The sequence below is a fragment of the Chionomys nivalis genome, chromosome 1 (genome assembly GCF_950005125.1).
Source record: "Chionomys nivalis chromosome 1, mChiNiv1.1, whole genome shotgun sequence".
In the NCBI taxonomy this organism is placed as follows: domain Eukaryota; kingdom Metazoa; phylum Chordata; class Mammalia; order Rodentia; family Cricetidae; genus Chionomys; species Chionomys nivalis.
The window spans coordinates 67,328,103-67,340,591 of record NC_080086.1 but is presented as its reverse complement, the minus strand read 5'-3'; the positions used below and the strand labels follow the sequence as shown (position 1 = coordinate 67,340,591).

General features: G+C 45.3%; 1 protein-coding gene across 7 annotated transcripts; it reads right to left on the bottom strand.

Moving 5' to 3' along the window:
* Nucleotides 1-2,679: 2,679 nt before the first annotated feature.
* Tprkb (TP53RK binding protein) lies at nucleotides 2,680-10,849 on the bottom strand. Of its 7 annotated transcripts, none has more exons than XM_057779734.1 (5): nucleotides 10,752-10,849; nucleotides 7,197-7,359; nucleotides 5,415-5,537; nucleotides 3,800-3,976; nucleotides 2,680-3,002 (listed from the first exon to the last, which is right to left on the bottom strand). In XM_057779734.1, exons 2-5 carry the CDS (start codon nucleotides 7,335-7,337, stop codon nucleotides 2,916-2,918), a joined length of 528 nt encoding a protein of 175 aa, XP_057635717.1. In that variant the 5' UTR covers nucleotides 7,338-7,359; nucleotides 10,752-10,849; the 3' UTR covers nucleotides 2,680-2,915. The 7 variants fall into 7 exon arrangements, with proteins under 7 accessions (XP_057635717.1, XP_057635760.1, XP_057635711.1 ...); XM_057779777.1 differs by having other exon boundaries at nucleotides 7,197-7,356; nucleotides 10,752-10,777; XM_057779728.1 differs by lacking the exon at nucleotides 10,752-10,849 and adding an exon at nucleotides 10,664-10,742.
* Nucleotides 10,850-12,489: the final 1,640 nt, after the last annotated feature.

Sequence of the window (12,489 nt, the reverse complement as noted above, 5' to 3'; positions counted from 1 at the left end):
GAGCATCTAAGTCGGCTGAAAGTGTCAGATATCTGTGTGCTGTCTTGTCCCAACAGGTCAGCTTGGCAAGGTCAGAGGCTTTGCAGAGCAGGCATGCTAAGGCGAGGCAGAAGCAAACAAGGGATTTCCAAGCACTGCAGGTGTCAGCTGAGGACATGCTAGACTCGGGGACAAATGTAGTCTGTGCTTACAAGATTTGCAGGGTCCCAGACCAGAAGCTGGGCGTGGAACTGAGAGAAGACCCAACAGATGTTTTGTCATGGCAGGGTGGGAAGTTGGCTAGGACAGCTGAGGACTGATTCTATGGGGAAGACCGGGATGTAACTGACACGTCATGGTGGCCAGGCTTGTAGAGCTGTTGTGGGTAGTCTCACAGGGCAGCACCACTTTAGGGAGGCCAAGCATACAGCTCTGCACTTCCAAGTGGATTCGGGAATGGAAGCATCCTACAGCGCACACTCCTGGAATCTAGGTTGGACCCAGTCTGACTTCAAAGGTCCAAGGATTCCAGAGACTCAGGTGCCTGCTTGTACCATCTTACAACCCTGATACAGGCTGCGCTAGGATGTGGCTCTGAGTCTATACATGCAAGGCTGTGGCTCTTTCAGCTAGTTCATCTGTAACACTGGGGTATTAAGATGCGGGTGGGGTATCTTGTCATGATGTGGGAGTGATTTCTTTATAATCTGTTGCTTTCATTGGTTAATTAATAAAGAAACTGCCTAGGTCCATTTGATAGGTCAACCCTTAGGTGGGTGGAGTAAACAGAACAGAAGGCTGGGAGAAAGAAGCTGAGTCAGGAGTCGCCATGATTCTCCCACTCCAGACAGACGCAGGTTAAGATCTTTCCTGGTAAGCCAGCTCGTGGTACTACACAGAATATTAGAAATGGGTTAGATCAATATGTAAGAGCTAGCCAGTAAGAGGCTGGAACTAATGGGCCAGGCAGTGATTAAAAGAATATAGTTTCTGTGTAATTATTTTGGGGCATAAGCCATGCGGGTGGCCGGGTGCCGGGGACGCAGCCCCGCCGCTCATATTACAACATTGTCATGTCTCCCAGCCTAGGCTAGAGACTGCTGATCACAGAGTTCTAGGCACCTGTGAGCCAGTAAATTGTGTCACTGGGCAATACTGGCGCTGCTTTTTCATCCTGGCATTACTACCGATAACAGCTAAACTCCAGAGGAGTCAGCCAAATCAAGGCTGCCCTGGACTGCTGGCAAACCTCATCATGGACCAATTTCAACTACACAGAGACTCCTGGCTACGTCACTCCAAACACAGGTGACTTGATTACTGGGGTTATATGCCTCACTCTTTCTTGCTACATGGCTCTCCTTGACTCTGGCCTTGATGGTCACCACAGTAGGAATTCTGTCCATCCTCACCCAGGACAGCCTCCTTGGACTTCTGGGAGATCTTCTATATCACCCAACAACCACCAGTATCCACAAGAGGGGTCTGCACGCCCCTGAGCTAAAGTTCCAGTACACAACCAATGTGGTCCCTTGTGACAGCCCATAAGGCAGGATGCTGACACCATGCAGCATCTCTCCATCATAGCTGGAAGAGAATCAAGACTTCTTTCCTTTGAGACAATCCTGGGCAAGTTTCACTTGCTCTGCATCATCCTCTGCCCCCCAGCATAGTCAGGTGCATTGAGAAGGGGATTCTGGGTATGGGGTACCTAGAGAACAACCCAGAACTGAACTGTGAGAGGCCACCATGGCTTTGAAGTTCAAGAGGGGAACAAAAGATGGAACTGACTGCATATGGGAAGAACATGGAGTCACTGTTTTTGAAGCTGTTTGAATGAAATGAGGTGAATAGTACCTGCCACTTCCATGTATTTAAGTTACTATGCCATTCCCAGAGCTCCCGTTCAGTTATGTAACAACCTAAAAGCCCAGGCCAGAAGGCCTCCAGCAGAGAGGGCTCCTAGACCCCTGTTGGGGTTTTTCTTCTGATCCCAGTGCCATGGAGATAAGAGCCAGTGAGCTTTGGACTGGCTGTCACTGTGGCCTCACCAACCCCCAGTCCATAGGCCACACCCCAACTCCAGCACTGCACACTACCTGTTCAAGGTTTACTGGAGAGAGGCGTGTCCTCGGTGCTGGCTGTCAGACTACAAGGGTGGTATAGAGTTAAGTGCAGCAGGGGCCAGACAGCCTTTGAGGAGAAAAAACTCTGGCTCTTCAGAAGGCTTTGCTAACCGTTGACTAAGCCTATCTTCACTAATACATTCAAAATAAAAGATAAAGTGAAAGAAAAATGAAACCATCAAATATGGTTAAATACTAGTTACATGATTCTGAGACTTAGTCAATATTTCTATACTATTTTACTTGTAGTGCACTAAGACATACACACCTAATGTTGTTATGAGAAGGGGTTTATTTATTTGAGATAGAATTTGACATAGTACTATAGGCTGTTCTGGAACTTGTGGTATATCTCTGGCTGACCTCAAACTTGTGGCTTTCTCCTGACTCAGCCTCCTGAGTACCTGGGATGGAGGATTGAGTCACCACACCATGTTTAGAGTTAAAGAAATTCTTACACATAAAATAACAAGGATCCAGAAGCTGAGAGGAGCCACGTGGACAAACCAGCAGTCCACGGGGAGATGCAAACTGGTGGACGACTCACTGAGCAAGAACCATGGACACTGTAGCCGTAATTAAGTGCTTACACTTTTTATTTCAATTGTATAAAAATAAAATACATTGAAGTATAAACAGAAGACTAGAAGACAATGAGAAATACCACAACAAAAATTATCTCTAAGAAGTGAAAAAGCAGGCTGATGTGGTTTCTTTTTCCCCTTTTCAGTCATGAATATGTTAATTTCATAACCAGGAAAGAACAGCTAGTGGTTAACTCTGAGATCGTGGGTTGGTATTTTGGGAATCTTATAAAACATCCTTTGTTGACATCCTACAAATGATAGCATCCAATAATGTCCCAATGCTCTCTTCTTGTGGTGACAGTTTATATGCCTGTAAAAGTGTATGAAAATCTGTGAGTGCTGGCATGTCCAGTCACTGTTATTACACACATTTATATGTGGCATTATCACTTTAATATGGCATTAATGATTTGAAATTACATATATGTTTAAAATGTTCAAAATAGGTGGTCACTCATATCAATTGTCCTTTTTAAAAATTGTAGTTATTAATATAAAAAGCAAATCTCCTAAACACACAAATCACAATTCTATCAAACAGCCCACACTAGGGATTAACTTCATACAGTGACTGCATATTGAAAGAGATCCCTTTTCTTATAGTTCTCAGTGACTCCATTCGAATTTGTTCTACAAACTTGTCTGTCCCAGTTCTTCTCATCCACCAATACTTTCCAAGGTCTGTAAAGTTATTTTAGTATTTCTCAACCTCATTTTACTTGTAAGGGTGTTTTGCATGTATGTATGAGTACTACATGTGTGCAGTTCCCATGAATGCCAGAAGATGGCATCAGATCCCTGGGAAATGGAATTACAGAAGGTTATGAGCATGCTGGGAATCAGACCAAAGCCCTCAGGAATAACAGCAAGTGATCTTAACTGCTGAGTCTTCTCTCCAGTCCCACACTATTTCTTAGACGTTCAAAACGTAATGGGAATGAGAGGAGGCAGTGATGAGTAAATGCAAAAATAGGTTTTGTAAAAATGGAATGAATACCATTATTGCATGCTAACTAAAGAGTTAATAGTTCAAAATTCATAACAGTAATGAGCAACCAGCATCGGTGTAATTCATCTACTGAGCTCGTAAAAATGTGCACTACAAACCTTTCTGACTTCTGAGAGCTTTGTTATTTCTGGAAGGCTTTCCAAAGGCACCTGCTGACCTTCCACTTGAGATATTAGGTGTTGTTGGTGTATTTGTTTATCTCCCTCGTCAACGTAAACAATCAGAACCGAAGTGTCCCTTTCTGAGATACCAAATTTTTTCAAAGCCTCTGAAATCTATGATAAAACAAAACAAACAAACAAACAAAAAAAAAAAAAAGAAAAAGAAATGAAAATGAGGCAGTGTCTTGTGTGTGGCCCAGTCCCTGCCTGCTCAGTTGGGGTCCCTCTTCTCAATGCACACCTTGCCCTTCAACACTCCCTTCCAGCCCCTCCCATGGCTGTCCCTGTGCACAGCTGCACTTGGCTCCTCTGGACCAAGCCCTGACTTCTGGGCTTTGCACACCTGTGCCCCTACCTCCAGGTGACCTTCCAGGTCATCATTTGTACTCCTACTGTCATTTTTCTTACGGCAGCTTAACTTTTGTCCTATGCATCTGCTTCTCTGACTGCACCTGTCTCTTCTGCCCCTAGAGCTGTGTCCTGTGCAGGAATATGATGTCTTCAATTGTTTCCAGTGTCTCTATTAATGGTGACTCTGCTGCCGTGCTGACTGCATTTTATAAACTTTCCAACCAACTGTGGTTTAATTCTTGCCACAGGCTTCCTAACCTTCCCTTTGATCATATTAGCACGTGGTTCTTAAACAACAGTAGTAATACAGAAACTTCATCAGCAGAGTTCAGACATCTTTGTCATGTCACACACAGAATGTCAACACCTCGGTAACTTTCATTTGAAAAGCACTCTTGGACTGGGGAGATGGCTCAGTGGGTAAAGCACTCACCACACAAATGGGAGGATTGTGGTTCAAATCCCTAGCTCCCCTGTAAAGACAGGCACAATAGGAGTTGTCTGAAACCCCAGTGCTCGTACAGCAAGATAGGAGTTGGGGACACAAAAATCTAAGAAGCTTGAAGGCCAGATAGCCTGGTGTACACAGTGGAGAAAAAGAGGGACCTTTGGAAGACAGCAAGGACCACCGGAGGTCGTCCTCTAGAGCTCCACACAAGAACACTGTGGCGCTCAACACGTGAACGAGCACACCTCACACAGGGACATGCATTCACTCACACGTGTGGGGGTGAGGGATCATCCTTATGAGGATTTTAAACCTTGGGTTTTTCTATGCCCTGGTGTATGAGTGAGCAGGTGTCAACTGCTCTACCAGATTACAGAAACTTCTGGTACTGACTATAAAAACACACATTCCATCTCTAGTTTAGAGGGAGAGTGACACAAAATGCATCTACACCTCACACTTTTATCATGTGGGCTTCTACCAGTTTCTTAAGCAAAAATGTTCAATGGGTCTACTTAGGACAACGTGGGCAGGGCAGAAAATACCAAGCTCATGTAGTTTAAACTTTGGTGATCAGGAAACTGACTCCACACTGGCTGCAGCAGTAAATGGCAGGCAGCCTCCACCCCTCTACATAACTACCCTGGCTTGGTGCTAACATCTGTCTTGGAGGACTCTGACCCCGGAGCTACACTGCAGGAGGGGGACCTGCTTCCATGACGAGACAACGGAAATAAAGAGTCACCACATTACGTTGTTATTAGGGGAGAGGTTGAAGATAATTTCAGTAGACAGAGTTCTTGTCTTCATTTTTCCCAGCTTGTGGAGATGAACGGCTTTGTTTGCTGCCACCAGTACCTGAAATGGATCGACAATCTACCAGAGAGAAAACAAGGATTAGCACAGAGAATCCGCAGCTTCCCGCACCGCACCATGTGCCCTGTCTGAGGTAACTCTAGTCCAGCCGTTCAGTGGATCACCATTCTTATGGTATTTGAAAGAGCTGCTGCAAAACACACACACACACACACACACACGCACACACATGCATAGACACACACACATGCACACATGTGCATACACACACGCACACACACATATGAAAGCCTGTGTAAAATACAAAACTTCAAAGCTGCAAGATTATTGAAGCCTAATACGGAACAGGCCCAATCCTAAACTTCACAGTATTCAATGATATCAGTGTACTTGTGTAACAGATGAGGTATCCAAGGCAAAGATGCCTGGGGGGGATGCGGAGTCATATCTGGGTGAGGTGTTCCATCCCAGCCCTGTTGTTACCATGTGGGAACCAAGCAAGTTGGTACCTGTTTTACATAGCAGAGGAAAACAATGCACAGTCCTCCCCTTGAAGGAAAACTGACGGTCATGTTAGGATATGCACCATGGACACACAGCACTCATCTTTATGTACCAAAGATGGCTGTGTCTTTCTCAGTCACAGTAGGAAGCTCGGGTCTTAATGTGCGCTATTAACCACTCTGCCACTGTGCTAGTTTGAACGAGAATGGTCCCCATAGGCTCCTACACTTGAATAATTGGTTCTCATATTGGTGGATTGTTCAGGATGAACTGGGGGTGTACTGGCTAGTTTTATGTCAATTTGACACAAGCTGGAGTCACTGGAGAGGAGGGGGCCTCAATTGAGAAAATGTCTCAGTAAGATCAGGCTATTGGCAGACGTTTTCATAACGAGTTGTTGATGTGAGGGGGCCCAGCTCACGGTGGGTGGTGGCACCCAGGGCAGGTGCTCCTGGGTTCCATAAGAAAGCAGGCTGAGCAAGTCATGGGAAACCAGTGTTAAACAGCACCCCTCCAAGGCCTCTGTGTCAGCTCCTACCTCCAGGATCCAGCCCTTTGAGTTCCTGTCTGAAGTCCTTTGACAATGAACAGTAATATGGAAATGGGAGTCAAATAAACCCTCTCCTCCCACGCTGCTTTGGTCACGCTGTTTCATTGCAGCAGCTGTAACCTAACCAGGAAGAAGCTGGTGGCAGGATGGCGGAGTACTGCCGCCACAGACCTGACCGTGTTGTTGTGGGGAGGATTGGACAAAGACTTTCTAACTGTGGCCTAGAAAATCCACCAAGAGTTAAGAGCTCAGTGCGCTGTTTTGTGGATCTTGGGAGAGAAGCTGAGAGCAATACAGATGATGGAGGCCCGGCTTGTGAAGTTTCAGAGGAAGCAAAGGCTCTACAGGGCCTTCCGTATGAAAACTCTGGTATCTCAAAGCTGGGACTGAGGAGTCAGCCATGATTAAGAGACCAGCACTACTGATAGAAACCTTTGAGGTACTGGGGTGATGGATGCTGGTTGGCTGGAAAGGAGAAATTCGCAGTGATTAAGAAGAGACCAGTATTACTGAGCCCTTCAGACAGTATATGATGTTTTAAACTTAAAACACCAAGTGTGACTAGAGCCAATATTTTCTACCTCAATATATGAGAAATTTAAGGTAAAATTAACATATTCTTAAATGCCTGGCATGGTAAATTCATTCTCATATTTTGTACTTACCACATGAGGGTTTATCAATGAGCCATTGAGAGATCCTTCCATGGCCTTTTTTCTCAAGTCTCCTGCATTTTTTACATCTTTAAATAACAGAAGGGTCACTCTGCATTCAGGAAACAGGTCCAGCTGCTGAGATAACTGCATTTCCTAGACAACGAGGACACTACTGGACAAAAGGAAAAGACCACAGCAGGTTGTTACATGTCAAAGATAGCATCCATCTTCCCCACTGGTTTCCTCTCTGTGTCTCTCTCCTGACACTCTCGCCATCCTAGATTTGCTCTGTACCTCCATTCCCCACGACCTAGAAATGCTTGTGAAAGTACACTCATCTGTAACCAACTTAACAAAATCCTTGCATTCTACTTTCCTGATTCTGTCCTAGCTTCATTTCTGCTGCTGTCATGAAACATTCTGACCAGAAGCAGCTGAGGGAGGAAAGGATTTATTGGGCTTACACGTCCAGGAACCCAAAGGCAGAAACGACAGAGGAACACTGCTTGCTGACTCAGTCACCAGCTGCTGCTTAGTTGGCGGTTTTAATGCAGTCTAGGACCATGTGCCCGGGGATTGTGTTGCCCTCAGTGAGCTAGGCCCTTCTACATCGCAAGAGTCAAGGCAGTCCATCATGACAGGTCAACAGACCGGTATGAGCTGCACAATCCCTCAGCTGAGACTCCCTTCTCAGGTGACTCTGAAGGCTATTTTCAAGCTGGCGGTTAGAGTAACAAGATAATCTTATAAACTACACATCTGTTAACATAAAAAAAGTCCAGTGAGTTCCAGGACAGTCAGAACTACACAGTGAGATCCTGTCACAAAAACAAAAGCAAAACTACAGTGAGCATCTAGAATAAAACCCAAAATATAAGTACTACTTCCTTTGAAAAGCCTCAAGTTTTGGCTGCAGAGATGAGTTAGCCAACATATCTAAGCCCACAACTAAAACACGTTATTTCCATGTTACACTGAACGGCACACTTCCTGAAGCAGCTTACTGGTGCTGAGCACAGCACAGCTAGTTAACAGTACTTGACAATTTCTAGTATTTGCTAACAGAAACCACTTCTAAAAGTTGCCCAGTCACTTTCTGAAAAGCAAACAACCGTATATATTGAATGCAAAACTTCTTACACTTAACAGAATTTTGCACTATTACACGTGCAGATTAAGTGGGTCATAGTTAACTTTGGCACCTGAATCTTAATACTATGTCCCTAGTTACTTTGGGGGCAGTCCTGGAACATCCTCCTCAACATCCCAGTTTGTTCCAGTTTCTGACTCCTTCCTCCCTACAAACAAAATGGCACCGGCCCTTCCTCCTGAGTGTTTTCCTTGTTTACACCCATCCTATTTTATTTCATTAAATGTGTGTCAAGTTACACTCTCATTTGAAAAAATATTAAAGTCACACTCAACTACAAAGCTCCATGCAGTTCCAGGCTGGCTTGAGATTCAAGAGATCCAGCCTCAGAAAACAAAGCAACAATACAGGGTCAGAGCTGGCAGCTGCTCTCGAAGGCCAGGGTTTGATTCCCAACACTCACGCGGGGGTTCACAACCATCTGTGTCTCCAGTCCCAACCAATGCCCTTTTCTGACCACCATTGGTTCCAGACACACAGTACCCATACATCCATACAAATAAAATATTAAAATTAAAAAACATAAAACTTAAACATAATAGAAAGTTATTTCTGTTTTTCTAGAATTATGTCTGAGGGTTTCTGTTATAAAAAAGCAGAGTTTTGTGAATAATGTCCTGAGAGTTTTTTCCATGTTGGCATCAAATTAAGGAAGGATCTGGTACGATATGATCGGTATGATCTGTCATACAAAAACATGAACAGAAAAACTGCAGGAAACAACAAAACATAGACATCTTGAGTACTGAAATTATTAGGTGATTTTTATTGTGCTCTTAAAATATTATGTTGTACATGTTATGAACTTTCTATAGTCATCAAACAAAAGCTAAGTATGTATAATCAGGGGGAAAATGATGTTCCCTGTTTAAATATCCATTTCACAAAACCATTTTACTTGAGTGTTTGCCTGCACATATGTCTGTATACTGGATTCTTGCCTGGTACCTGTGGCAGCCACAGGAAAGGATTCAATGCAACTAGAGTAATAGACTTATGTAAACTGCAGTGTGGGCATTGGAATTAAACCCTGGCCTGACTTTTCACAGTAAGGGAGAAGAAGTCTTAGCCTCAGAATAGTCTGTTCTGGTTTGGTGTAAGAGTCACTTCCGGGGGATGGAGAGATGGCTCAGTGGTTAAGAGCATTGCCTGCTCTTCCAAAGGTCCTGAGTTCAATTCCCAGCAATCACATGGTGGCTTACAACCATCTGTAATGAGGTCTGGTGCCCTCTTCTAGTCTGCAGGCATACACGCGGACAAAATATTATATACGTAATAAATAAATATTTTTTTTTAAAAAAAAGAGTCACTTTGGCCAGAAACATGGAATCATCATTTAATATTGATCTGGTTTGAGGCCTGCAAAATTCATATTGAAATCAGCTCCCACTGTGAGAGCTTTAAAAGTGGGGCCACGTGGAGACTTCAGAAGATGTTAGGACTTTGCACTCAAAATCATTAATCCACTCATGATTATAAAGTTAATAATTTATCTCCAGAGCAATTAGGACTTTGAACTAAAAAAATCTTTAACCCAGTAATATTATTATCAAAATAATGGTTTATATCTCCAGAGCGTATCTATTATATATGCAAGTTTTCCTAGCCTTCTAACCTGCTCCCTGACTAGGAGGCAGGCAGATCTCTGAGTTCCAGGCCAGCTTGGTCTACAGACTTAAGTTCCAGAACTGTCTTGGTTACACAGAGAGACCCTGCCCCCAAAAACAAAACAAACAACACCTCACCTCATGAGGTATTAGCAAAATTGTAGTATTAGCAACAGAAGGTAGTTCAATGCAGATGCCTCAAACTGTTACACAAGGTCGAGTGCCCGCGTCCTGACTCACCCCATCAACAGCACCCCAAGAGCGTTTTCATCAGGGTCCTGCGCACCAGTAATGAAATCCTAGCCTATCAGGATGGTCACGGGGTCCTTCAGGAGTTATCAAAGCTGAAGCAAAAGCCCTAACTTTATGGCACCGGTTTCCACAGGTAGCTTCTGTGCTTGACTCCTCCCCCGCCCGATGTCCTGCCTCTCTTTTCAGAGGCCAGATTTCCCAACCGGGTGTCCCTGTCCCCGGTCTCCCTTCCTCGGTCCCTCCCGCCAAGGTCCCTGTCCAGGGCACCGCCCGGCAGTTCTCCCACGAGCCTCCCTCCCAGTGCTGGGGCCTCCCCGGGGCTTCGCGGTCCGCACGCGGCTCTTCCTGCATCTGCCTCGGACACCGCCTGCAGGGGTCGCCCAGGAGCGAGGAACCGAGCGGCCTTCCCGCACGACCGGCGATTCTGAAGTTACATTGCTCTCCACCCGAGGCCTGGGAGGGCTCGCGACAAACACTGGCAACAAGAGATGCACACAACGCCAACAAAACTGTGACGGCGAAGAAAGAGCTGCCATTCGCGCAGGCGGAACTCACCATCAGTCTTCAGTCCGTACAGGAAGACCGTCCCCTCAGAAACAAAGCTCGCCACTCCGGACTGTTCCTAATAGGTTTTCCGGTAAATAGGTTCCGAGGCACCCTGTTTCCGGATCCTGGTGGGCGTAGTCAGCCTAAATCTGAATTGCTAAGAACTTTCCCCACTACTTGCCGACGCCGAGGAGAACTGGTTCTATTCCGTCCCCTTGTCGGGAGTTACAAAGGACCTAGAAGTTGAGGTATGGCGTTGAGTGTCGGCTTTATTCTCAGCCTGTGTTTAACGTCCTCAAGTTCTTCATGTGAACTGAAAACTATCCACCAGGACGAGAGTCACAGCTTTTCAGAGATTTTGAGGCTCAGTTTACTGAGTGTAGTCTCGGTAGGAAGCGGATATGCAATGCGGTGGAGTCTCACATTGAAGGAGCTAGCTCCTCCCGTGCTCGGAGTCTGCCAGAGGAAAGAGGCAAATCTTTTGAGCAGACAGGAGGATAGTGAGGCTTCTCTGAAAGGATGCTGGGGTCAAGTCCCCGGAAGCCACCTGCATTAGGAAATTTGTGCAAGACTAGAGCGCTTCTACTCTTGGGGAAGGATGACCGCGAAGGGTAGCGAAACCTGATTTTGGTTTGTGCTACCTGCCAGAGAACCCAAGAAATAGAGACAGGATTGAATCTTAACATTACGGCGTACCCAGAGAGCGTGCAGTCTGAGGAGAGAGCAGATTAACTATCCTAGACACATATATTCCATGATCCTCAGCCAGCAGATTATAAAGAGAGGAGATAGAGCTGGAGGCAGAGGCAGCCAACTATTCTGGAGTTCCGTGTTGCCTCCCGGTCAGGTTACCCCATTTCTGAGAGGTGATGTCTGCGTTTGTTTTATTATCCTTGCACTCTTTCCTCGTCTGTGGATGTTTGGACTCGGACACTTCTTGAAACTCTGAATCTTGGTGGTTTCTAATGATATTAACCTTACACTCCTTCAGAGGCATCTGGGCTAGGGTGGGAAGTTAACTCAAAACAAATGAGAGTGTGTCCATGCTAAGCTAATATGTGCATTTTGACTCCTTCCTACAGTATGGAGTACAAGTGTGTCTTCATAATACAGAATATGAAAGTGTCCCCATCTGTCCCCAGTCTTTCTTCTATTCTAGTAGTAACTCTGAGATCTGTGTCATACGAAAGATGACCTCTTGACACCATGCATCTGGTTGATTGTCAGAATGGCTTCTTACTTGTAAGAGGAATTCTCTGGCATGTTAACGATGTACATGAGAGCTCACTCTGTGTAGCAGGAGCAGTTATGACCTGGAGTGAACATTTCTGAAATATGCCTTTATCTGAAAGAAACAAACAATAAAAATATGAACCAGCATTGGAAAACCGAACTGTTTCTCTGTAGCTTCTTGGCTTTACCTCTGGAGAGTATGTCACAAGCGACTACCTTCTTTTTTTATTGCTTTATAAATAATACCAATAAAATTTCCACTTCCTCCCCTCCTCTCACTTCCCTCCCGCTCCCTCCACCCCCTTTCCCCCACCCCTCTCCAGTCCTAAGAGAGGGCAAGGTACTCTGCCCTGTGGGGAGTCCAAGGCCCTTCCCCCTACATCCAGACTTAGGAAGGTATGCGTCCAAAGAAATAGGCTCCCTGAACTGGCCTTGTCCCATAGTCAGACTGATGACTATCTTGAATATCACTATAGAACCTTCGTCTGGCGACGGATGGAGACAGAGACAGAGA